The sequence below is a fragment of the Delphinus delphis genome, chromosome 5, assembly GCF_949987515.2.
Source record: "Delphinus delphis chromosome 5, mDelDel1.2, whole genome shotgun sequence".
NCBI lineage: Eukaryota > Metazoa > Chordata > Mammalia > Artiodactyla > Delphinidae > Delphinus > Delphinus delphis.
The window spans coordinates 94372110-94399203 of record NC_082687.1 but is presented as its reverse complement, the minus strand read 5'-3'; the positions used below and the strand labels follow the sequence as shown (position 1 = coordinate 94399203).

Sequence of the window (27094 nt, the reverse complement as noted above, 5' to 3'; positions counted from 1 at the left end):
ACAAATTAAATTATGTCACTCCCATGCTTTAAAATCCTTCAGTGGTTTTCCACTACCTGTGAGTTATTTAACCTCCTTATCTGTAAAGTGGGGATGATAAAAATAGTTTCTACTTATGTGACTGTTTTGAAAATCAAATGAATTCTAGTGTAATTAAGCACTTAATGCCTAATGAACAGTAAAATAAAATAATTTAAAATAATAATAATTATTTTTATATTCTGCTTAGATGTTTCTCCATGATTCAGCTTCTATTTCTCTTTTCTCTTCTCATGTCCCACAGTCATTCCTGGACCCATACAAAGAAACCTGATCACTCTTCTCTATACCACAACTTTAATACTGTATGTGCTTCTATTATACCATTTACCACACTTCAGAGTAGGAGAGGCTTGTCTTCACTATGAGACTATGCTTCACAAAGACAATCTAATGCATCTGAGTCACCTAGCACAATGCCTGGCCCATAAATATTTACTGAAAAAAATTATGAAGAGAAAAGAGATGTATGAAAGGATTATAGCAGATGGCCATGCTTCCTTCCACACTGAAAATCCAATTATTCTTGATAAAAAACAAAACAGCAATTTCAGAATAGGTCTAAAGAATGAAAGAGTCAGAAAAAACTCACTCTGTGACAGAGGATGAAAGCACCTATGGGTTCAGACTGAGGAGAAGAATGAAGATAAATTAGTTAACTAAGATAACTTAGTAAGATAAGTTAGGTAAGTAAGCTAATCTGTAGTCATATAGGGAAATTTTACTTCATTTATGAGTTGTATATATCTGTGCTAGAATAGAAATATTAAAAGGTCAAATAATAAGGCAAAGGAGAAAAAACAAGTAAAGATTAAGCTGATGCCATAATATTAGTGTTAAAAAAACAAACAAACCCAAACACATATTTTACCAGGGCACTACTTTCCTATACTACGCTAAATGGGTAAAGGGGAGCATAGGCAAAGGATAGCTAAAATGAAACAATAAATTGTCATCAGCTATTTCTATTTGATCACTTGCCATTCTTGGGAAAAGTTCAAAAGAGTTGGAAAGGGGATGGCCGTCATTCTTGGAATTGCGATAGAGGGTTAACTGTATATCTTTACATCAAGACTAAAACTTAACATTGACAATCTATGCTGGGGTAATCCCTTGCCCCACTAACTCTATGTTCTTACCTCCCCCCCCGCCGCCCCGTTCCCAATGTTAAGACCAAGAAAGAAATTTGGGGATATTATTCCCTGACTAACCCATCTCAAGGGAACACTTAACTGTAATATGTGCATTCAAATACAGAAGCCCCTGGTTCTCTCTTATTCCAGGGCCAGGAACAAAAGGCCAAGGAGGTCTAGACCCAGAATACTTCTCCCTACTCCTGATTTCAAAGTTCTGAAATAAAATAGAGAACAGCTCTGGTACTAAAGTTTTAAATGCAACTATCTGATCAGAAAGCAGGAGGGATCAGACTTGCTAATTTTTAAACTAGGTTTCACCAAAAGAGTAATATAGACTTATATGCTAATTCTATCTTTATATTTTCTAGATGAAAAGTCTTCGGCAAGTCAGCTTCTCTAAGCCTTGGTTTTTTCATCTGTAAAATGAAGATAAAAATTGTACTATTTCTCATGTGAAAATTAAATGTGATTAATACAAATAAAAGCTTATTAGCACAGTGTCTAACACACGATGGTAAGCATTCAATGGACATTAGCTATCATTATTTCAAAGGGCAATTCTTAGTGTTGAAAAGTGTCAGTTTATATATTACCAACTATGAGATTTTAAGGGCTGAAAGTGATTAATTCAAGAGAATGTAATATTTAGACTAATGACATTGCTTTTAAGTATTTATTTTTACTTTGTATCAATGTTAAATTTACAGAAAATGTTTTAAGTATGGTAAAACCTTTTACTTTTCCAGCTATTTGAGAGTAAATGGCCTACGTGATAACCCGTCACCCTTGAATTCTTTAATAAGCGTTTCCTACAAAGGCATTCTCTTACAAATATGACCATTAAAATCAGGAAATTAACAATGAAGCATCATGCTCACTGCTATTGGGGTGTCACTGCTCCTAGGTGCCTTCTCAGTGAACAGTTTAGGGCATAAGTGTATATTTCTTTATTCTACATCTATATATAAGAAAAATCATGAATTCACACACCAATATCTCTTTTCCAATCCAACACTACAGAAAGCATTCTAGTTTTTTCCACTTCCATAATGGTAACTCCCTTCTCACACAGTGACAGGCTGGCTCCCATTATCCTTAAGGATTTATTTGACTAGTCTCCCTGTATGTTACCAGCCTCCCATTGTGGCTGTTTCCCCATCCCCACATGGACGCTCTCTTTACCCCTCTCTGCCCCAACACCCACATACTTCCTCCACGGGTATAACCTCCCCTATTCCTCATGCCTGGCACTCCTCCTACAAGAATATCCTCCTCATCTTGCTTAGGCACTAACATCCCATGTTGAGCTGATCCTCCACTGGGATGTCTTCCTCTCCCCACCCTCAGGTTCTGATATTGCACTGGGATGCCTCCAACCATGGACTCCCACAATATCCAACTTGAGGCTGAATACACCCAAACCAGGCTACCCTCCTACACAGATGACTTTCTGCTGCCACCCCTGGTGGCCATCACCTCCTAGTAGATGCCCTCTTATCCCTCTTACTCTGTACCAGGCTACTCACCTTCACAAATACCGATCTGACCCTGCTTGGCTCCAACACCTCACACTAGTGCGCCCCTCCTATTCAGACTGCTCCTCATACCTCCAGCTCCAACAACCCACATGGGGACCCTCCTCAACCCTGCCAGGCTCTGATATACCCACTCCTTCAAGAGGACATGCCCCCTCCCCCCATATACCCTAACCAGTGTGGACACTTTGTTTGGTCCCACCTGATGGTTTCAGTACTGAAACGTACCGAAAGGAAAGAAGAAGGGAACAAGGAAGAACAACTGATGACATTTAAAAAAAAAAAAAAGAGAGAGAGAGAGATACCAATGAATAAACTGCATAAGCACCCATAATCCAAGCTAATTAAAAGGCTAATCTATTTGTCAAAGTATCTGCTTTTTCCACTTAAAGAAACAGTGGTCAATTCTTTTATATTAATTCCTTCTAAATTTAAAAAGTCAATTGAAAATTGATAAAGAAGGAAGTCTTGTCTTTCTTTTCTAGCCAAATATGCATTTTATTTAAGTATCTTACATAGGCCTGTAGAAAAATCTAGTTCATCAAAAAAACAAGACTACCAATTTTATTTTAAGAGTTTAAATAATATATGAGTGTTTCAAACACTAGAATTAAATATTTAAAAAATATTTAGAATATGCAAGTTTGAGTTGTTTTCAGTATAATGACAATTGTATTGTTTCCAGTACACTTATGCCCAGATACAACTCTGCAAAAATTAGCCTTGATTGTTACAGGAGTAACACCTTTTCCTTGCTCCCTGTTTCTATGAGGAAGGATGGGCATAAGCACAATCTGAGTCTCTCTTCACTCCTACGGAAGCGAAGAGACTGATCTGATTGGTGATTTTGTAAAGAATAGTTGGGTAGACCCTTAGGAGTAGCTATCGAGAGAACATACTCACAGAGAGCTCATATTCCGCTCTGCTTCCCTAGTATGCCTAGCACCGGGTGGATAAATTGGCTTATGCCAGAACACCTGACTCCTTCACCAACCTATTTCTCTAGCCTGGCCTCTATTAGTAATAAAAGTAATATTCTACTTCCATCTTTCTCCTTGTTTTAATTTTCAAGTTGTTCAGAACCCAAGCAAAAGAGAAGGGTGCCATCTGAGAGTACTTCAGCAATCCAATATCTTAATTAATTTACTTAAGTGGAGATTGCTCGTTTTCCCAGTTTTGACTCAAAAGGGCTGCTTCAATTTGAGCTTCTTAAAACTATTAGAAATAAAAAAAACCCTCAAACCTGAACCAACAGCAGATGTTCAAAATGAAAATAAGCCGACTTATCTGATCATGCTTATTACCCATTAAAAAAAAAAACTTCAAAAGCTTATAATTTCCTCCTTATAGATGCCATAATTTATACTTTCAGTCCTACTTCCTACTCCCACCCTACACTCCAGTGACACTAGAGTGCTGAATATTTTCAGAATATACATTACTTAAACTTCTATACCTTTGTTTACACTATCCTTCAACCTGTTCCTTCCAACCTACTTTTCTGCTGGATCATTTAACTTAGGCATCAGCAAACCATGGCCAGTAGACCAAATCTGCCTATTTTTGTAAATAATTTTGTTATTGGAACACAGCCATGTTCATTCATTTATAGATTGCTTTTGTGCTACAACAGCAGAGTTGAGTACTTGCAATAAAGACCATATGGCCCACAGAGCCTAAAATATTTACATCCAGCCCTTTACAAAAAAAAGTCTGCCAACCCCAGCTTTCAGTCAATCCTTTGAAGCCTAGTCATTTCAGATTCTTCAAATCAAAATTAATTGCTGTCTCCTAAGCCTTTCCATTATATTATGCCATCTCTAATACTTAACATCCTTGATAACTGTGAGCTCTTTAAAAGCAAAGAATTCCTAGTGTAGGAATTAGCTTTTTTACCCAACTCACAGTTCCCACCTCTCCTAATTCTTATCACGTTTTCAGGGGAAGTATTCTGGAAGAAGCTTCTGCTCTTTTCTCTACCCCTTATTCATCCTACCAAAGGAGAGAGGAATAACTAGTATTGGCAACATGCTGATAGTTTTTCCTAGTGGAATGGATTAATGTTTTAAAGGTCACTTTTCATGCATGTTCAAGCCTACCATTCATTCTGCCTAGATGGTCCTACCTACCTATAAGCAAACCACATGGGGTAGAGCTTCCTTGTATTTTAGAAGAGGCCTGCAGCTCTAGCTGCTCTGTCTTTGATAGGTTGGTAAGTTCAGTTCAGGATGATATTGTCTTAATTCTGGCCTCAGCTACAAGCCAGGTTCTTCAATACAACCTTACCATCTAAAGAGCTAACATTTCGATCCCTGATTCCTAAGTCTATTTCTGGTTCAGAACCTGGTTAAGGAAGAAACATAGAATTACACTCCCATCAACCAGCACACAGTAGGACTCAAGATATTTGATGATTGACTGACAACAGTAAATTAACTGGAAAAAATCAATCTTTTAAACTGTGTAACACACTAATGTCACAAACCATATCTTACTTGATGAACTTAATTAGGAAAATATGTTTTGAAGAGAAAAAGAAACAATTTTAGAGTTCACATTCAGTGATGCAAACCAAGCCCATTCTATTTATCTCTCAATATTTTGTTGCTATCAAGTCTCAGCTTAATTAACATATAAAGTAATCATGGATATTATCAATTCAAAAAAGTATTCTCCATCTTATTATCCATGCATGAAACAAACATCTCTAGATCCCACACCCTTCCAATTACTGCTCTATACATCTGTTCTTCCTCAAAATGTAGCTTCTCAAATGGTTTCTCCTCTTCCACACATCTTAAATACTTTCTAACCTATTACAATATAGCTTCCATCCCTGCCACTCTGCTGAAATCCATCTGGTCAAGGTCACTAAGAACTTCCATGCTGCCAAAAACAATGCACATTTCCCTGTTTAAGGGTACTTGACATCTCATCAACATATAACAATCCCTCCTTATTTTAACACTCTTCTCTTAGATTTGGTAATACCATCTCTCCTGGTTTTCCGACATAGCCAATGGCCTTACTTTTCAGTGTGAAAGTCCAGTGGCTTTCCTTTGAGGCTCCTCTTCCTCCATCCAAGGAATGCTAAGATTCCTTAAGACATGGTACTGAGTACTCCTCTCTAGTTATACTATCACTTACCCTTAGGTGGTCTCATCCATTTCAAGGATTTAAATATCATCTTTATGCTGGTAATTCCTTAATTTATATTTTTAGCCCAGAAACCACTACTATATAAGTATTTTAACACCTTTCATAAAAACAAAAGATAGTGAACATTTAAGGACAGCTATAAATCTATTATCTGTAGATTTCCAGCTATGAAAAGTGAAATGACTCGTGCCTAAGGTTAAAACAATAGAGGCTAAAAAAGGAACTATGTTCTTTCAATTCTTAATCCTTTTTACCATTTGTGAAGACTTAGCCCCTTGTCCCTAAACTGTTTACTAAATAGTTTACTATTTAAATATGAAGACGACTGGACAAAGCTTCTTCCCTACATACACACCTTACACATAGCCATCAGAAAAGAACTGGTCAATCTGAATTAACAGAGAAAGCCTCAAACTCGTTTTTCAAGAAATATTTTAGAAAAGACTCTAGGCTACAACTGAATTTTAAAGGAGACTGAGGATGCAGGCAGGGTAGCTGTTATGATTAATAAGATACTCAAGAATTTGGAGCAATGTGTACAAAACAGAAGTAAAGGCAGATAAAAGTGGCTGGGCTGTCTAAAGAAGAAACCAGGCAAACGAACAGGGAAGGAGCCCGGTGGACTATGACCAACTAACTGGATACGGTCAGGAGCTTTCATTTGATGAAAAAAGACAAGTGGGAGACACTACTGCTTTGTAAAGTACAAAATTAAAGTAGCTATTCCAAATAATGATTTAATATAGGTTATAAGCTAGACTGAAGGACAGTAAAATCAATGATGCAGATACTGATATAAACTAGAGTCTTACCTAAATCGGCCCAAGTGCTTAACACTTCATCAGAAAAACTGAATCCAAGAGATATTGTAAAGAAAATAATAATAACTTGGTAATAGATCAAGGTAAAGAGAAAAGAAAAACAAAGAAGCAAATATAAGTAAGCAGGGTTGTTGCCAATTAATGGGAAAACCATATAAAAGGAAAGGAGATATAGAAAAGTGATTCTTCATTGGAAGCTGTTTTCTAGAAAACATAAAAAGCCTCAAAACAAATTTTTATTTAGCTTTATTAAGAGCAAAGTGCCATTCTTCAAATATAAATATGGCATTGTTACCTTAATTAGTTTCCTAATGGTAGTAGTAGGTTGGTCTGGGCCTAGTCACAGCCTCCTATCTTTATTCTGTGGTGAATAAAATACACACACACACACCCAAAAAAGAAGGAATATTATCAAAAAAGAAAAAGATAGAAACTCTAAACCTCAATAACGTATGAGATTATAATTGAAAAACTGGATTTACCAAAAAGGAAGAAAAAATTGCATATCCAAAAATCTACACGCCTCTGTTGCTCCTCCCAAGACTGCACAGTGGTAGAAGAATTAAACACCAGGATTGAAAGATAAACCAGGGGAGCATGGAGGATACATAATAGCTACTTCTGGTGACATAACAGGAACTTATCACAGTACCCAGCCAAACAGGGAGGGATACACACATGTAACCAGCCAAGGGAAGTAGCATGGACAGGAAAAGACAGCACCACACAGAAAGGAGAATACATGTGATATGCTCAGACCAGCATACAGCCTGTTTCTAACATATGCAAATATACGAAATTCATATACTGCTTGAACCCAAGGATGGCAGAACTTCCAAGTATACAATCCAAGAGTACACAGAATTTCAAATTTTACAAGCAAAATTCACAATGTGCCTATTTACAGAGAAATTTGGATATGTCTTTACCACCCAACTACTCATGATCATCACAGATTCCATTTGCCTGATACATATTATTAGATAGTGCTTTAATTCACATCTTTTTTTAATGGATAAAAAATCTGCTAGTGCCTGAAAAGACAGTTGTGCAAAGTTTTTGGGTAGTTGACCCATTCATACCAGTTCTCATCAAATCCAGATTTCTAAGTAAATCTACTCTTCCAGAATTTACATAGCAATAGTGACAAGATGAGGTAGAAGTTGGTGGAAAAATAAGAGTAGGAGGCAAGAAGCAGCCGGAAAGAAGTGTCAAGTTGATTATCTAGAACTTTATTTACCTGGACTATCCCATCTTTAAGTGTTATAGCTCTATGAAGTGCTCCCGTAACTTCTTCAGAGGTTAAAAAATAGAGGAAGAGAATATCTTCTGCCCCTGATACTGCTGATTATCAATGGGGCAGGTAGTTTGGAAAAGTCTACTCTGCAAACACCTGCAGAGTGTAGAACTCTAAGACAGTGATGTGGTTAACAGGAAGAGCACAGAGAGTAGGTACCAACAAAGAGTAGGTTCAAGATGATATAATGATACAGATTTTTTTAAATGAATTTAAACAGATTTCTTGTATTCAGCTACCACAAAGCCAAAATGTTCCTTGCAACGTAGGACGGCATCAAATGCCTTTTGCTTTTCTTATACATAAAAAGCGAAGATCAAGCTAAGTGATTATACTGTGATTCTTAAACTCCATGACTCTACGGCTCAAGAATACCCTAGAATATAGATCTTTCAAGCCTTTACTATCTTTTTCTCTAACATGCCTCATGATGTCTTCATTGTTCATCAGCATTCCCACCAGAAAGAATCTACTGGCAAAAACATAAAGCTCAAAGCTTTTAATAACCTGTATAAATAATATTAACAGCAAATGTTTATGGAATGTTTTCTATATGGCAGACACATATTAACATATATCAACACAATTAATTTTCGAACAACCTCATTATCTTCAATTTACAGGTAAGAAACTGAAGTACAGAAAGGTTAAGTAACTTGTCCACCCTGGTAGGTGGTAACAGCTAGAGAGCTGGAGTTCAAACACAGGTAGTCTAGCTCCAGTGCCTATATTCCCATTCACTATATTACGTTATTCAAATAAAAGATCTGGGGAATAAAAGATTTGGGGAAACCTATCAGTTTGGTTAGTATCAACAGATTTGAAAAAGTGGTACCAAGGTAATCAAGCCTTGGCTGGAGTCACTACACTATAAAACTGTGCTGTCCAATGTGGTAGCCATTTGCCACATGAGGCTACTAAGCACCTGAAATGTAGCTAGTCCAAACTGAGATATGCTATAATAACTGATTTCAAAGACTTAATGTTTTAAAAAGAATGTAAACTAACTCAACAATTTTATATGGATTAATGTTAAAATATTTTTAATATATTGGGCTAAATCAAACATGCTTTCTTAATGTAGCTACTAGAAAATTTTAAATAATATATTTGGCACCCATTTTATTTCTACTGGACGGCAATGGTATGTTGGAGTTTATTAAATGATTCTAATCAAATCTTCATTGTTTTACTGTTGTAACCTTAGGCAAATCAGTTACACTGGTTACACTGATCATTAACTTCTGAATCAGAAAAAGAAGGCTTAAAAACAGTCCTGGGGGCTTCCCTGGTGGCCCAGTGGTTGCGGGTCCGCCTGCTGATTCAGGGGACGCGGGTTCGTGCCCCGGTCCGGGGGGATCCCATGTGCTGCGGAGTGGCTGGGCCCGTGGGCCGTGGCCGCGCCGGGCCTGCGCGTCCGGAGCCTGTGCTCCGCAACGGGAGAGGCCACAGCAGTGAGAGGCCCGCGTACCGCAAAAAAAAAAAAAACAGTCCTGACACCTCGTGTTCATATTTTGGTATCTAAATCTATTTTCCACTAAAAAGAATGGAGGGCTCCTTGGAAAAATGGTTGATGTCGGGGCTGGGACATGTGAAGTACAAGATGAACCTGGAATATCTTGTTTGGGCAGGAAGGAAGTGCTCAAAAATAATCATTGGGCAGGGAGGGGTTGGGGAGACATGTGATTTGTCAAAAAACACTGGACAGCTTGATGAGGCTCCCACTGGCCAGACCTGGGACAATTTGGAAATCAAAATAATGACAGTAATGGATTTAACCACTGAATAAAATAAGAACCCATGAGTTCATACGGATGAAAATAACTAACAAAAATAAATAAAGAAGACAGGATAGACTGCTTTACGACAGAATATCAACTACTAGTTACAGAATGATGAAGCTAGAAAAATCATGAATGAATGTTAAAACTTGTGGGTAAAGTTTTGATGAGACTATGTAAATATCCTGTTCCTCAAAAGTATTTCCCCACAAATTACATATTAATTACAAAAGAACAAATAGTAACTTTCAGGGAGAAATATGGAAAATACCACATTAACCAGATTTCCAAAGCTACCATCACCAACACTGGGACAAAACAACATTATGAATCTCAAGATATGATGCATTAAGAAGGACAGAACATGTCTTCAGAGATATTCCTGCCAAAAATACATAACCAATCTAATCAGGAGGAAACAACAGACAAATTCAAATTGAGGGACATTCTACAAAATAACTCTCCTGTACTTTTCAAAAATGTCAAGGTCAAGAAATACAAGAAAGGCTGAGAAAGTGTTCCAGATTTAAAGAGACTAAAAGAGGACAACCAAATGCAATATATGATCCTAGCTAGGGGGAAAAGCTTATAAAGTAAAGTGGATAAAATCTGAATATGGATTATGAATTCGATAATAGTATCATTAATAGTATGTCAATGTCATATTTCCTGGTTTTAATAACTATACTGTAGTTAGGTAAGCCAATGTCCTTGGCTTTAGGAAATATAACTGAAGAATTTAGGGGTAAAGAGGCATCATGTCTCCAAATTACCCTCAAATGGTTCAGAAAAAAAAAAAAAAGATATAGATATAAGGCAAGAATGATAAAGCAAATACTTCAAAATGTAATACAATTGGTGAATGTGGGTAAGGGTATAGAGGAGTTCCTGGTACTATTCTTCCAACTTTTCTTGTAAGTTCGAAATTATATCAAAATTAAAAGTTAAAACAAAACAGAACTTATTTCCCAGATCAAATATCCTAATGGACTACACAAGTCCTGATAATGTTTAAAAATATACTAATGCATTTCTTTTATCCTGGACTTGACTTTGCTTTAAATTATATGATTTATCAGATACTAATTATATATTCCATATATAATTCCATAAGATCCAGGACTATATCTGTTATCACTCAACATGCTGAGTACTAGGATACTATTTATTATATCCAATAAGCACTCAAACATTTGTTAGATGAACATATTCAAAAGTATAGCACAGTACAGGATGATTACAGAGAAAAATCAAATTGTAAAAAGCACCACATTGTAAATAAAGCTATTAATTGGGCCACACAGCTTACAGGACAACTCTTCAATTATAAAAAAAGAAAAACCAGGATTAAATCACAGAGTAACCATAAACCTAACCTAAAGAGATGATGAGTTCCACAAATAAAGAAAGGTAAATATCATTTTCCATATCAAGAGTTAAACATCTTATCTAACTACAAGCAGTCATGGCAAGGAAAATGAACTTTTTGCTCATAAAATTAGAATATATATGTTATTTAAAGAATGAATGAGATTACTTTAAAGATTAAGCTAAGAACTGAGATTTTAAAACTTCACTACTGGCTCAATACTAATTTGCTGTAAGGCCCTGAGACACTACTTACAATTTCCATATTTCATTTAAAAATAAGACTTGTGGATCATTTTCTTCCCTAAAGGTAGAAAGAATATTTTATAAAAATTTCAACCAATAAGAGCAATGAATATTCAATACAGAAGTACATATACACATATATGTTCACACACATACACACATGCAAAGTAAAAAGAATATAGCTTTTTTCAAATATATTTACAAAGTAATAGCAAAAGGTGACTTAAAATAGTTACTCAAAATACATTTAATCCCAATTCATACTGTGAGTAGGTGCTTCACATATAGACTACTGAAAAAAACCCAATCAACCAGTGTATATCCTGCTTAAGAGAGTTTTATTGTTTATTTAAAAAACAAGCATGATAAAAACAAACTATGAGATGGATCTTCCTAGGTCTCCTGACTAGGACTGGGACTGTGGGAAATAATTCTCAAATACAGTTAGAGCTCAGGAAAAAATTTTCTTTCAAATACGATACAACTGTATACTACATTAAAAATGTAATACAGAGACTACATATTAGACACACAGCATTAACACAATCTTCAATGTCTTCCAATCCTACTTGAATATCCAAGTAGGTAAGACAGAAAGACATCCTATTTCCCTTCTTCCATCAAATCCAATTAATTTTGTGTTTAATTAAAATTCGACTATTTTTCAAAAGCACATATATTTTTGTGAGACGAAGCCATACTTAATGCATCTAAACAAGCAAGATGAGAAAAAAGAAAAAGCCAAAGTATTCTAAAATATAAAAATTGTCCAAAGACACCATCAAATAACTGTGCCTCGGCAAAACTTAACACAATAGTATCTCGAGCCAGTGTTACAATGCTATCATCCTGCCTGATTCTAACTGAACGAACTCAACAATTTTCAAACAGGTTGTCAGTAGAAGAGATCTTTACATAAGCAATTATAAAAACAGGGTCCATTTTGTATTCGGGAAGCACCAGCAACCCTTCGCTTAAAATTTTTATATAAGAATACCGTGAGGGTTTTTTTACACTTTTTAAAAAGAGATAAAATCACTTATGAATACCTGACTAAAGCTATTTCCTAGAACATTTCCTTAGATAAGAACAAAACATATTTTAAAGCGTAAAACAGTGAATTGCTTGAACATAACTTAAATGCCCCTACTCAGAGCAAACTTCCTTCTCGTACGTTTTCCTATATCCACCGTATTCTGCAGTGCACATTTCTAATTTGAAGTTGTACTAGTTTATCCTACCACGACCTCCTTTTCACTAGTGAAAAACAAGAAAGATCTTCAGGCGCTAACCAAACAAATCTGAGGGGGCTTGGGGAAAAGGGGCGCGAGGTGGCGCAAGAACAGATGGAAACAGGGTAAGAGAGTTGTTTTCTTAGGGCACTAAGGTTACTCAACTCCAAATGCCAAGATTTAACTGCCAGTCGAGCAAGCTGCTGCCACTATCCACTCTTTAAACAATGCAACCTTCCCTCTACCTCTTCTACTCGCCCACCCATCAACCCCTTCCAAAACAAACACAACACACCCCATCCCATAAACCGCGTTATCCCCTCGGTGCCCACTCGGTGTTATCCAACCTGCTGGATAACAGCTCCACGCACACGTCTTACTCAGACAAAACAGCGACGGCGGCAAGGTGGGGAGGTCCCACCACCTCTCGCCACCCCCGAGCAACCCTCAGAATGACAGCCCGGAGCCCAGAAGTTTGAAGCAGAAAGATTCCGACCCAACCAAAAGGGAAGACGGAATTGCAGAACGGGGATGGGAGTTGGGGAGGGCGATGTGCGTGTCTGTGCAAGGAAGGGTCCATCACATGACAGTAAAAGAGGACCCGAGTCTTCGGGGCGTCCGTGAGGAGAACGGGGGGGTTGCCGTCGCCATGGCAACACCCCCCCTCCGTCCAGACTTCCAAAGAGGGAGGAAGAACTTCAAATCCCAACCGTCAGCGCTCGAGCGGCTCCTTCTTAAAGGAGTACACACGGCGCCGCCGCCGCCGAGCGCGAGAGGGCAGAGTTGGGCGCCCCCGCCCCTCGGGCGACGCCCCCGCCGCCCCTCGCCCCCAGCCGGCTCACCCGCGGCCCCCGCCCCGCGAGCACCCGGGGGTCGTTCAGGTCCCCGTCCCCGGGAACCCTGTCGCGTCGGCCCGCCCGGACCCCGGCGGCAGAAGGGGGTGTGTGTGCACCCGGCGGGGGCGCGGACCAGCCCGCCTTCCTCCCGCCGGCTCTGCCCGCGGGCTCCTCTCCGGCCGGGCGCCGACCCACCGGCCCGCTTCCTCCCTCTTGACAGGGTGGACAGCGAGCGGCCAGGGGCGCCGAGGAGTTTCGGGGAGAGCGCAAGCGAGCCGTTTCCTTGGGGGCTCGGCGAGCGGGTCCGAACTAACAGTTCCCGGGGAGCCAAAGAGCTGAGGAGGGGAAAGGAGCGCGGACCGCGCCGGGCGAGGAGCCCCCAGACAAAAGGCGAGCGCCGGATCCGCCGCGCCGCCGCCGCTCCCATCTCGCTCCCCCAATGAACTGACCCGAACGGGAGATTCAACTAAACCCCTCTGCCACAAACTCCTCGGGCTGCGGCAGCCGTCGCCGCGCGGAGCCGGGGCCCCGGCCCGTGTCTCTCTTACCTACACAGTGCATGAGGCGGTGGCGCCAAGAGTCGAGTTCCCGCCGGAATCCTCTCCTCTCCGCCGCGCACCGAGGGCTCCGGCACTGAGCGGCGGCGGCGGCGGCGGCGGCGGCAGCAGCGGCGGCGGCAGCGGCCATTCTCTCTCTTCCCTTGTCCATCTGCGTCCCGCGTCACGCGCCCTCATTTACATACGAGCGGCGCAGGCACGAGGCAGGGGCGCGAGCCCTCGGCGCGAGCCCCGGAGCGCGCGCCCCCCGGAGGGGGGTTGATTGACACGTGTCACACTACCTTCCCTCTGCCCTTCCCTCCCCCTCCCACCGCTCCCTCTGGGAGAGGCGGGGAAGGAGCGTGAGGAGAAGGAAGCAACCTGCCGCTTCCGCTGACCCCGCCTCCCCATCTACTCCCCTGTCTCCCCTCCCCCCGGAGTTTACTCAAGCGAGCCATACCGCTCCCGCCGCCCGCGAAAACCCTGAGCAGGAGCCAGAGGCTCAGAGCCCCGCCAGGAACCGGCGTGCTAATGGAGCGGACTAGCAACGCTTCCTTTCTGTCTTCGCGACGCGACTCCGGCCTCCCGGAGACTTCACTTCCCAGGTCTCCTTGCGCTGGGGTCCCGAAGCGGAGCTTGCTGCCGCGGCGCGGTGCATGCCGGTTCTTGTAGTCCACCAGGGATGGGCGTGTTTCCGTACTCTTCGCACACTTGGGCTTGCAGCCTGGCCTTCGGCTTCTCGGCTCTGTGTGCGGCTTGTGGGTTTACCGCTCAGGGCAGTGCGCTGCGCGCGTTGCGGGGTCCGACCCAGCCACCTTAACTTCCTTAGGATTCACAATAGAAAGGCGGTGGAAGCCGCTAGAGTTGTCGGTATCTTGAAGTTTCGGGCTGCGCTTTGTGCTTTAAGTGCTGGAAACTTTTGGTGGTCACTGTGATCTCGTCGCTGCTGAGAAGGAACAAGCCGGTCATTCGGCTGCATCCGAAATAACTGCCAAATGTCCAGAGAGAGAACCCATAGTAACTTCAGTTTCCAGGGCGATGACATCTCGGAAAGCGAGAATATTTGTAAAGATTAGGGAAAGATTGCGGGGCTTTTCACCGGAAATCGTTTAAGGGGGACTTGGAGGTGGCTGGGTGAAAACTCCAAAAGGGGGACACTTTTATGCTCCGCAAAAAGTAAACTCCTGGAGGACAGCGACCCATTAAGTCTTGTGTACCGTGTCGTCTTTCACTTGCCTAACCCTAATACAGTGCGCAGCACGGGATTTAGCACTTAAATGTTGTGGAATGAATTCTGCGCTGAGCTAGAGGAAATATTTCTTCAGAGAGAGAGAAAGCTTTTGATTAGATATAAACTCCAATGACATTTTTAACTTTTGCCCCACAGTGATTGTGCATGCATTTCTGTATACGTGCAGGGGGCCGAACCGAAGCTATGACACACACAGTTTGCTGAGAAGTACTGTGGATTACTGGGAATTTATGCACAAGTTTGTGGGAAATATGTTTTAATTCTTCTTGGAAACTTCTGTGAATTCTGAATTCAGTTCCATCCTCCCTGTTTTGTGGATTATCCTTCCTTATCCACCTCCACCTTTTTTTTTTTGCTTCCTAGGAAAAAGTAGTCCTTGCTCATTGTTACCTCCTCAATACTGAATACGTAGTTTTAAATTTTCAAAAATTTAAAAAAAAATGAAGTTTGAAATCTCATAATCATCTTTTTTAGAATGGACACAATTGGAGAAGCAAGTGAAATCACTAGTGAAGGTGCTTTTGGAGTTATCAGTGGATGGTGTCAGTTGTGGGTTCTACTCATGTTGTAATTGCTAAGATGGTCAGCCTCTGTAGCTTTTCTCTCTCAGTACTCTACATTGGTTAGGATGTTAGGGCTAGGTTATGGTGCAGTAACAAAGCATCCAAGAGTTTTAGTGGCTTAAAAACAACAAAGAAAGTTATTTCCTGCTCATCTGTATTTTCATCTCTGGTAGAAGGAAGGGAGAGGGTGGGGGAGAGCGTCACTCCATGAGATTCTCACCAAGCAACCAAATGGCTTAGGGAGGCTCCAACCAATCTCTGGAACTTCCTCACTTACATGATAGGCAAAAGGAAGATGAATGGCAAACAGGTTCTTTCTGAAAGTGATACAAATCAATTTCACTCACATTTCATTGACAAAAGCAAATCATATGGGCATGCTATCTTCAAGGGAGCAGGAAAGTGTAATCCTACCATTTGCCCAGAAGAAAAATTAACCCAAATTTACTGGTGAACAGCACCAGTGATTACTACAATCCATCCTTCTAGTCACCAATATACATATCACTCTCCTTACACTACAATATACATTCATTCCTATCACAAGTGAAACAATCCAAAAGTTCTATTCAGTAATGGCATTAATCTCAAGTCCAGCATCTCTGGGTGATGCCTGGTAGTCCCTGTATTAGAAGAGGAGAAAAACTTCTGTTGTTATAAAGATCTGAAAAGACTAAATATCTATCCTCCCTGGTTACACACACACACACACACACACACACACACACACACAAACACACACGTGCACTCAACAAACAAACACTGGTGGGACAGGAACAGAACAACCGTGGTAAACATTTCTGTTTAGAAAGGGGAAGAATGGGAGGCATGCGTGAATAGCTTTAGCAAATATTTTACCACAGCTAGCGTGGATTACCAACTTTCCAGCCTCTAACAACACTTTCCTCGCCACCACCCACTGAGCTTCTAAGTCATAGCTAAATATTTTAGATTTTCTATCATAACTGTACTTCCTTCTGGGTACCAAATTCTGTGTTAGTCAGAATGGGCTCGGTTATGCTCCAGTAACAGAAACCCAAAATCTCAGAGGTTTAATACAGAGATTTATTTCTTACTTTAAACTATGTGTTCTCCAAAACTCAGTACTGGGGAGGAGAGGAAGAACTGCTATATGTCCACTCAGGGACCCACGTTTATGGGGCCCCACCATCTGAAAGTTCTGCAGTCAGCATGACAAGAGAAAGAAGATGCCAAAGCACAGTCCAGCTCTTAAAGACCTGCCAGAAGTGAAATATTTCACTGGGTGAAGCAAATCATATGGCTATGCTTAACTTCAAAGGAGTGATATATCAGATAGCTTTGAGGACATAACAAACCGCCTCAGAATTTAAAAGCTTATAACATCAACTATTTATTTAGTTCATGATTCTATGGAATAGCAATTTGTGTTAGGCTCAGCCAGACAGTTCTTCTGGCCTGGCCTGGGCTCACTCAGGTGTTTGTGAATAGCTGCCTGTCAACAAGGCAGCTCTGTTTCTGAGGGTGTGCCGTCAGCTGGGACAACAGAGCAATCAATCCAGGTGTCCCTCATCATCAGGAGGCTAGCCTTGGCTTGTTCACATGGTGGCAGTCACAGGGTTCAAAAAGAGCAAGCCCCAATGCACAAGCGCGTTTTATTTTTTAACACCTTTATTGAAGTATAAGTGCTTTACAATGGTGTGTTAGTTTCTGCTGTATAACAAAGTGAATCAACTATACATATACATATATCCACAGATCTCCTCCCTCTTGCATCTCCCTCCCTCCCACCTATCCCACCCCTCTAGGTGGACACAAAGCACGGAGCTGATCTCCCTGTGCTATGGGGCTGCTTCCCACTAGCTACCTATTTTATGTTTGCTTGTGTATGTATGTCCATGCCACTCTCTCACTTCGTCCCAGCTTACCCTTCCCCCTCCCCATGTCCTCAAGCCCATTCTCTATGTCTGCGTCTTTATTCCTGTCCTGCCCCTAGGTTCTTCAGAATCTTTTTTTTTCTTTTAGATTCCATATATATGTGTTGGCATACGGTATTTGTTTTTCTCTTTCTGACTTACTTCACTCTGTATGACAGTTTCTAGGTCCATCCACCTTGCTACAAATAACTCAATTTCGTTTCTTTTTATGGCTGAGTAACATTCCATTGTATATATGTGCCACATCTTCTTTATCCATTCATCTGTCGATGGACACTTAGGTTGCTTCCATGTCCTGGCTATTGTAAATAGAACTGCAATGAAAGCGTTTTTTAAGTTTCGGCTTGGGTTACATTTGCTCCAGGCCCATTGGCTAAAGCAAATCATATGGCCAAGCCCAGTGACAATATGGGGAAATAGATCCTACCTCTTAACAGGAAGAGCTGCAAGACACATTGCAAAGGGGTATGGAAAGAGGGCAAGAAATAATTTGTGCCCACTTTTCAATCTACTGCATGAGGAAAGTGCAATGCTACCATGTTCCCACAAAGCAGGGGAAATAGAAGTATTAACGAACAGAATTAATGAATATCATATCTATAGAATTTCTGGGAGAAGGGGAAGATCATGGCCAGATACAATGAAATACACAAATAGAGTTAACTTTGGAATTCACCTTGACTTTGAAGAGCAAAGACTTTTCCATGGCAAGTATCAGAGTATGTTGTAATAATCCAAAAACTTGATGTTCGTGTGAGCTCAGTGAACATAATGATAGAAGTCTGGCTGATTCACCTTTGTATTTTCAGCATCTAGCGCTGTTCTAGGCACTTAGTTGATGCCTAATGTTTATTGATTGATTTGACAAATGTTAGGGATATCTATAAAGACAAGGATAGAGAGGGGGTCATATCCAAGATTGTCTCCTACACTGAAAATCTAGTCACTCACAAAGGAGTTTTAACATAACAACAGATATATGATATGAAAATGTTAATGTTCTTTGGAAAGATGTTTTTGTTCTGTTGTCTATTTCCAATACATATTGTATCATTGGTTTATTGCTGTGTAAAAAGCCAGTCTATAACTTAGTAGCTTAAAAGAACAACCATTTGTTATCACTCAAAAATCTATGGGTCAAATGGGCAGTTCTGCTCAGTTGGTGAGGCTCTGCTGGTTTTGACTGGGATTTCTAATGCTGGAAGCTGCTTGATCTAGGATGGCCTCACTCTGGTCTGCAGTCTGGCTCCCTGTTTGCTAGGTAAAAGCTATGACTGAGCCATGCATCTCATTATCCAGAGACTAGCTAGAGCTTATTTATTTAGTGACAGCATATAAAACATATAAAGAGGGTAAGCACTAATGTGTAAGTGTTTTTCAAGTCTTTGCTTGCATTTGTTTGCTTGCTACTCTCCTATTAAACAAGGCCACTCATAAAACCAAGCCCAAAATCTGAGAGGGAGAATACTAACTAATGGCATGGATACAGAAAGGTATCACCAAATTAGGGTCATTACTTCAATCAAACCACCATAAAGGGCTTCCATGGTGGCGCAGTGGTTGAGAGTCCGCCTGCCGATGCAGGGGACATGGGTTCATGCTCCGGTCCGGGAAGATCCCACATGCCGCGGAGCGGCTGGGCCCGTGAGCCATGGCCCCTGAGCCTGCGCATCCGCAGCCTGTGCTCCGCAACGGGAGAGGCCACAACAGTCAGAGGCCCGCGTACAGCAAAAAAAAAAAAAAAAAAACACCATAAATATCCATCCAAATTCACTATTATTCACTAAAGCTTATAAGCACCTCTACAGAGTATCAAGTATACATATAAACGGCTGGGAAAATTACATTTCTTGATTTATGAGATCATTTGGCAGTCAATTCCCAATCTGGGGTACATTTTAGGAGAATATGATATAAACATACAAATAAATTGGAGTAGTTTGAAATACACATGTTTCCATAGTAAAGAAATATAAAATCACAGAAGTACATGACAAGAGATGTTTTTTGAGATACTAACCAAAAATGAAAGCTATTCTTTTACTTTGCAACAAAAATAAACAACCCAGTATACTAATAAGATTGTAAAATACCTATTCAATGATAAATTATCAACATGTAACATAAAATAATATACATTTTATAATTTAATAAAATATAAACATTTTTGTATGAATTAGATATTTGGAAGTATAAGGCATAGCCATTAGATGCCTTAATTAACTATAAATCATATTTCTGAGAAGCCATTTTTTGAGTAAACTTTATTAGCTGCTTTAAAAATATCACACTTTACTATATTTCCATTAGTTCTGAGTTATAATGCACTGCACTGATCAGAGATATAAAAATCAAAGACAAATTTGATCAACCAATTATTAGGACATGGAACATAGCCCTTTCCAGAAAATTTCTAATCAGCCACATAATCGTATTATGCTAAATTTTATGCAAACATCTTAGATTCATCCATGTTTATGAGCCAAAGATTTTTCAGTACTTTTTTTTCTTGTGGGAGTTTGGACTCTAAGGACACTGTTACCTCAGATATACATGCTGATGCTTTTAATTTCAATACTGTAGTTAAATAATTAGTTAAATAGATGAGTGATTTTGTCTTCTTGATACATTTCCAAATATTATCAACATCTTTTTTGTACATTTTATAGGGAACAATGATAAGATTTCAAAGGAGGGAATAAAAATTGAAGAAGCAGAAATATAATGATGATGTACTTCATTTCTTCTACTGTAATGTCTATTTCCTATTCCCAGGCTGTCCTTAGTGTACATAAAAATGGACATGATAGTTGATTCAATATGGTCACTCATCTCAGGGGCATATCTCAGATTTTTGTTCTCCATGTTCTTTGTTTAGTTCAACCATTGGATATTTTTAAATACATTTTAAAAACATTACTATTACACCCTGTAACCTCTTCATATTAAATATCTTATAGTTGGATATAATTTTCCCTGTATTAGGAAGACTCAGGCCCTAAACTGTCAGGATAACCAATACTGAAATTAGGGTGAGCATGTTTTCTTTTCTTTTTTTCTTACAAAATCATACATCTTTGAGCTTGGCATCTGAATTGAATAAATTTACCATCTATTTTCTCTTACATCCAGGCAGATGAGATGTTAATAGGATCTGATCTATCACTACTCTTTTTGTGTGCACTTGAAATTACTTCTGCAGCCTAACTCATTATTATCACTTTCATTTTCAGCCTTTTAATAAAATTTCAATGTATTATATGCTTAATGATGGCAATTTGATCCAATTTAATCCAATTGCATAGTTCAGTATCAAAGTCAAATAAAAATGTCATCTACAGCACCTAGTCTATTACAATTTAGGAAGAGTATGTGTTGTCTAGGTCAATCCCCTACTTTTTCAGATAGGGATACTGAGGCCCAGACAGAATAAGCAATTTATGTAGGTTACACAGCTTACAAGCAGTAGTACCCAAACTAAAGATCAGATTTCCTGATTCCTAATATTGAATTTTTTTACTATACTAATAGCCATGATTTGTTGAGCATGTACATATGTTATTAACTCATTTAACTTTCCCATAAGCCTATGCAATAAGTACTATTATTAATATCCACATATCACAGAGAAGGAATGATGAATTGGCCCAGAGAAGTTAACTTGTCCAACTTCACTCAGCTAGTTAGTGATAGGACTGGAATTTGAATCTGTCTTTCCAAATTTTATGACTGCTTTACACTGGGAAGCAGAAAAGAAGTTAATAATGTTGCCTTGTTAAAAGTCAGAAATTGAGGAACCTGGACTTTATATGATTTTCATGAGGGGCTCCTCATTATTTGAGTGAAGATAGTGACACAAACACAAAAGTACGGTTCCCCAGTATTTAATATATCATTCAGCCAAACTGGGGTTTTTGCCGCCCACTTTCTGATATTTCCATGCTGTCTACTGTCATGGAGCTCGTCTAATACTCCTTTCTGTGCTCTTAAAGCATGTTTTTTATACTTTTTCTCATGGGTTTTTATCATATTCTTCCATATATTATAGTTATTTGTGGATGTATCGTTTTATTCCACTCTATCACCTTGTTGATTGTGAAGTCAAGGCCTGGGTATTCATTTCTTTATACCTGTATTCTACACTTTGTTGATACCAAAGAGGCTTTTGTTAAGTTGAAATAAAAGGGTAACAAATCGGGATTTTTAAAAGAAAACAGGAAAGATATAGGACTTCTTTCACCCCCACCAACATTCTCAAGACCTACTCATAAATCCAAACTTATTTTTCACCCCTGATGTCAAGACAGTGACAAAAGGAGGTGGCATGTTTGCATTTTACAGAGGTTATATTTCAAACCCAGAAATAATCATTTGGCCTTTCAGTGTGTTGAAATTCCTCATACAAAATAAACCACAATGTCTTGTATGAATAAAGCAAATCACTTTACCTACTAAAATGTCTTAGGGAGCGAAATACGAACAATTTATGAATTTGAAAAATCTTTTCCATGCTGTTGACAATAGCTAGGATTGAGTCCTCAGTTTCAAATATAGAAAATATTTATGTATTTTGATATAAAAATAGTACAAAATACTAATATTTCATGGTAAACAGGCCCAGCAATAAAGCTCTGAAGTAAAATCCAGTGGACTGAAGAAGTTTATCTTAAAATATTACTATAAAGAAGGCTTATTTAACCAGTGAAATATGGTAGTAGTGCATATTAATATCCACCTAGAGAATAGATGTGAAATAAAGATAGAAAAGAAAGAAGCAATTAAATTATACTGTGATTTACCCTTATGAAGAAGAGCTATGAATTAAAATATGAAGCTGATAAAACTTTAGTACCTTTTAACTTAGTAGTCAATATGTCAAAATTATATAACATTTGATGATTTAAATTATATTAAGATTTAAATTATAATTAATAATCACTTATGCAACCGTAGAAGGTAAAAAATAGTCTAATATGATTCTATTGTAGACTTTCAAATTTAATAGGTAAAATCACCTGATCTTATTAATATACACTAAAGTTATTAAGCTCTAAACCAGAAACTTGAAAGAAAAGGAAATCTAAATATAAAACTCAGAAACTCTTTTGAATACCATTGGTCTCCCCCAGTCTCTGTTTCTCCATTGTTCTCAGGAAATAGGAGAATCACAAGACAGAAGGTAGAAGTGAGAAGGTGGCTAAAAAGCCTGGGAATTGGTTGAAAGAGTGTGTAAGGAGTGTTGAGAATCACCTCCTCCTCTAGACTCCTTCTTGACCATGTATGTGCAGCCAGCCCTTTTTATCCCAACTCCTAGAAGAGATTGGACATTCACTCTTTGGAGAAATTGGACTAGAGAGATTATGGTTGTGAGGACGCCAAGTTTAGTAGAGGGAGGGGCTAAAGTTGCAGACTGAACACAGATTATTAAGTAAAAGTTTGCTAAGTTTCCCCCCAACTTGCTCCTAGAACATCCATAACCAGAGTTACACCTTTTAGCAGAAAATTGGAGCTCTTTCTCAAGAGAAACTCAAAAGTCTCACAGAAAAGACTTATAGATGCTGACATTTGAATATCTTCATAATGAAAAGCTTATCTTCTTCTTGATCACACTTCAGTAAAGCCCACCAGTCATAAGGCTCACCCATTTACACAGAGCATCCAAAAAATGTTTAAGGGTTTCACTCATAAATGTGCATTGGCAGCTAAGAGTCCTTAGACATTTGAGGCAAAAATCCAAAAGACAGAGACCAAAACAAGCAGATAAAAGGAATTCAAAATAAAACAGAGACAATGCAGGGAACATAAGAAAGCTTCCAAATAATTATAATTAGCATCCTCAAAGAGATAAGAGAAGATATTGCATTATTAAAACAAGAATTACTTTGAAACAAGATGCTGTGGGAACAGAGAACAACAAGGAATCAAGAAAGAGCTCTTGGAAATTAAGAATATTTCAGATGAAATTAAGACAAAATTCCATAGAAGTGTTGAGAGGTGAAGTTGGAAAATTTCTTAAAGGTAGCATCAAAAAACCGAAAAGATGTAGAGACAGACAGTAGAAGATGTGAAAATTTCAATCAGTCTGGGAAGTCCAACATCTGACCAACCTGAGTTCAAGAAAGAGCCTATAGACAAACTGAGAGGAGGGTATTATCAAAAAAATAATAAAAGTTCCCAGAACTGAGGGAAATGAGCCTCTAGATTAAATGGCTTCATTCCAAGACAAATAATTATGAAATTTCACGATCCCAGGAATAATGAGACAATTCTAAAAACTTCTAGAGAGAAAATATAGACCATGTACAATGAATAAGGAATTGGAATAGTATCACACTTCTCAGCAAATGACAATGGACAACATCTTCAAAATTGTAACTAAAAATTATCTCCAATCTAGAATTCTAAAATCTGTCAAACGATCAGTCAGTTACGTGAATAGAGTAGATAGTTATGGCTTGCAAGGTCTCAAAGCATTTACTTCCCATGTATTCCTTTTCAGGATGCTACTGGGGGATGTGGTTTCTTATAATTAAGGAGATAAGTAATCATAGATACAGGGAATCCAACATAAAAAAGAGGTCAAAGGAATTCCTAAGGTGAGGAAGGACAGTTATAAATGAGAGCTGGCAGAAGACCCCAAAAGCAAATCCAAATGCAGGATGGACTTGCTTTTGGATGTAAGATGATGGAGAGATCCAAGAAAGAATTTCCTGGGACAAAATGGAGCAGAAATTGTATGACTGGTTTGACTTGTGGAAAAATAAAAATTGGAAGGATGTTGGGGAGAGCAAAAAGAACTAGTAATAGGCACATAAGTAACTTAGAAAATGAAAGGTCCTCAATGTATGTGACTTTGAATTTTTATCTTTGCTTCTCCAGTGTCTATGATAGTGCCTGGCATGGAAGAGGATCTCAGTGAGTGCTTACTGTATGGATAGATGGATGGATGAATGAATGGATGAATTAATAATGTAATAATAATAATAATAGTAATAATAATAATAAAATAATAATGAATTTGTGCCTTCCTCCACCTGAGAGTTCCTTGAACATAGACAAACCTCTGTGGATGTTTATTGAATTTTGTGAATGCATATTGTTTATTTAATCATTTGTTAATCCCTTTAGCCAGATTTTCTAGTTTTGAAAAACAAATTAAACTTAAATTTGTTTGATTACAGTAGGCTAATTATTAAGATTCTGAAAAATTCCAGGTGGTACCTTTAGTCACAGAAAGAATCCAGGTACTCAAAAATAATCTGTTTCTGTCCATCTTTTACCATTGCTTTCTTCTTTGTTGTTTCTGTTCTTAGGTCATATTTCCCAATGTGCTTGGCCAAGGTAACCACTAGTAGTTACAGCTTAATCCCCCAGATTAACCCCACTTCTTTTTTATTAGTTACCCCAAAATACACAGCTTATTCAAAGTCGACCAACTTTTATCGACTTCTTGAGCCAATTATTGCGGCCAGGGGAATAGAATATTCTGATTAGTTAGGCCTGGGTCACATGACCAACTCTAGAACCATGGGTCAGCCTCATCCAAACCAAAGGGAGAGAGAGTTCCTCGAAGGTGACTATTACCAGAAAAAGGGAATGTAGATATCCATACAGGCAAAACCAAATAGCTATACTTTATTGAAAAAAATTCACCTACTTTACCCTGACCTCTATTACAGAGATGAATATTCCTCCAAATAAGCCTTCCAAAACAGAAAATAGCATTTGAGATTGCTTGTTAAATATGACTTTGTATCTCTTTATATCTCATCTTTGACCTTTCTAACTTCTTGGCATGTAAATTGTAGACCAGCTCTGTTCAATAGAAACATAATGTGAGACATAAATGTAAGCCACGTGCAATTTTAAATTTTCTAGTGGCCATATTTAAAAAGTAAAAGTCATTTTAAAATATATTTTATTTAGTCCAATACATCTAAAACATTACCACTTCAACATATAATCAATATAAAACTTTTAATGAGATATTTTACATTCTTTTTTCTGTACTCTTTGAAATTCTATGTGTATTTTACACTTGCAGCACATTTCAATTTAAATTAGCCACATGTGGATGAAGGCTACCATTTTGGACAAAGCATTTCTGGACTGTGAAAGCCTTTATATTCTATCAAGTAAAGTCTTTATTCTTTCCCTCCGCCAACCAATTTCCTCTCTTAAAAGCCATCTCTTTCCATTCTAATCATCTTTCTCCCTCCAATCAAATAGTACAATGCATCAAATTGGACAATGTTAATGAGGTCACAGTCTTATGATTTTGAAAAGGGAATAAAAAGAAGTGTTCACATATTTTCTACTTTTCAGGAATGAGAACTGAAATAAAATGGCAAATCATCCTGGTGCTTTCATTCAGCATGAGTTAAAGCAATGTGAAACAGATGATCACATCTTGATGACAATTACAGTACTACTTGGCAGGAAGAAGTGAAGAAGAAATTTGTCCTGGTACTATTAAATAGCTGCCCAGATAGGTTCTACAAGGAATAGAAAGAGTGAGAAGAATCAAATTACCCACATGCAGGTAATGAAATAGTTGCATCATGTTGTTGGGGGAATCTCAATTGCTAAGATAGAATGTCTGTTAGCACACCTTTATTCCTCAAAGAAGTCTGATTTGCACATACTCACTTTTCAGGATAAATCTTCAGATGTGCTTTTTTGTATGTTTAAAAAGCAGGCTCTTTTTTCTATGAATCCCTTGATCCAAGGGTTTATTTTGGCACCTTGAGGATTATGTAAAACTTATTGCCGAAGCAGCATTTTCTTTTAAAGCGTCGGTTTCCAAGCACTCTCTGAGAAAGATAAAAAAGAAAAGAAAATAAAAAGCCCTCCAAAATGTCAACTACTTTGGGATGGATTTTACATGATTTTCTCAGTTCAAACAAAACTGTAGTATATATAAAAAATGTGACAGAATTTTATTTTGCAAATTTAGTATGATTAGAATTTACATGCAGTTATAAAATACTGTTCATTTTCACAGAAATATCTTAAACAACTTGCATTTGTAAACACTGGGTGATTCAATTTAAAAATATCAACACTTAAGATATATACCTTATCATAAAATATATCTTTTAGTCAGAAATCAATACCCCACACATAAAAATTCAATAAACATTTTGGACATCTAATGCTTTTCAAGTGCAACACTAGGCTCTGGACTTCAAGGATAAGTCACAGAATTTGCTCTCATGATCATGACATATATCTATAGTGTTTGTTGCACACTATTTGTAGACCTTCCTTTTAGAAATCAGATCTTAATTTTCCCCTGAAGACCATTCCCTCCCCTATCCTCAGTTTATCTGCATCTTATGGAATTGACACTACTCCTGACTGCAGACTTGAGCAGG

General features: G+C 38.6%; 1 protein-coding gene across 2 annotated transcripts in view; it reads right to left on the bottom strand.

Moving 5' to 3' along the window:
- Positions 1 to 14306, bottom strand: part of LCORL (ligand dependent nuclear receptor corepressor like) — a 166274-nt gene extending 151968 nt beyond the window's left edge. For both annotated transcript variants that reach the window (XM_060012759.1, XM_060012758.1), the window contains exon 1: positions 13999 to 14306. In XM_060012759.1, the coding sequence (XP_059868742.1) occupies positions 13999 to 14158 (160 nt within the window). In that variant the 5' untranslated portion in view covers positions 14159 to 14306. The remainder of the gene's footprint in view (positions 1 to 13998) is intronic.
- Positions 14307 to 27094: the final 12788 nt, after the last annotated feature.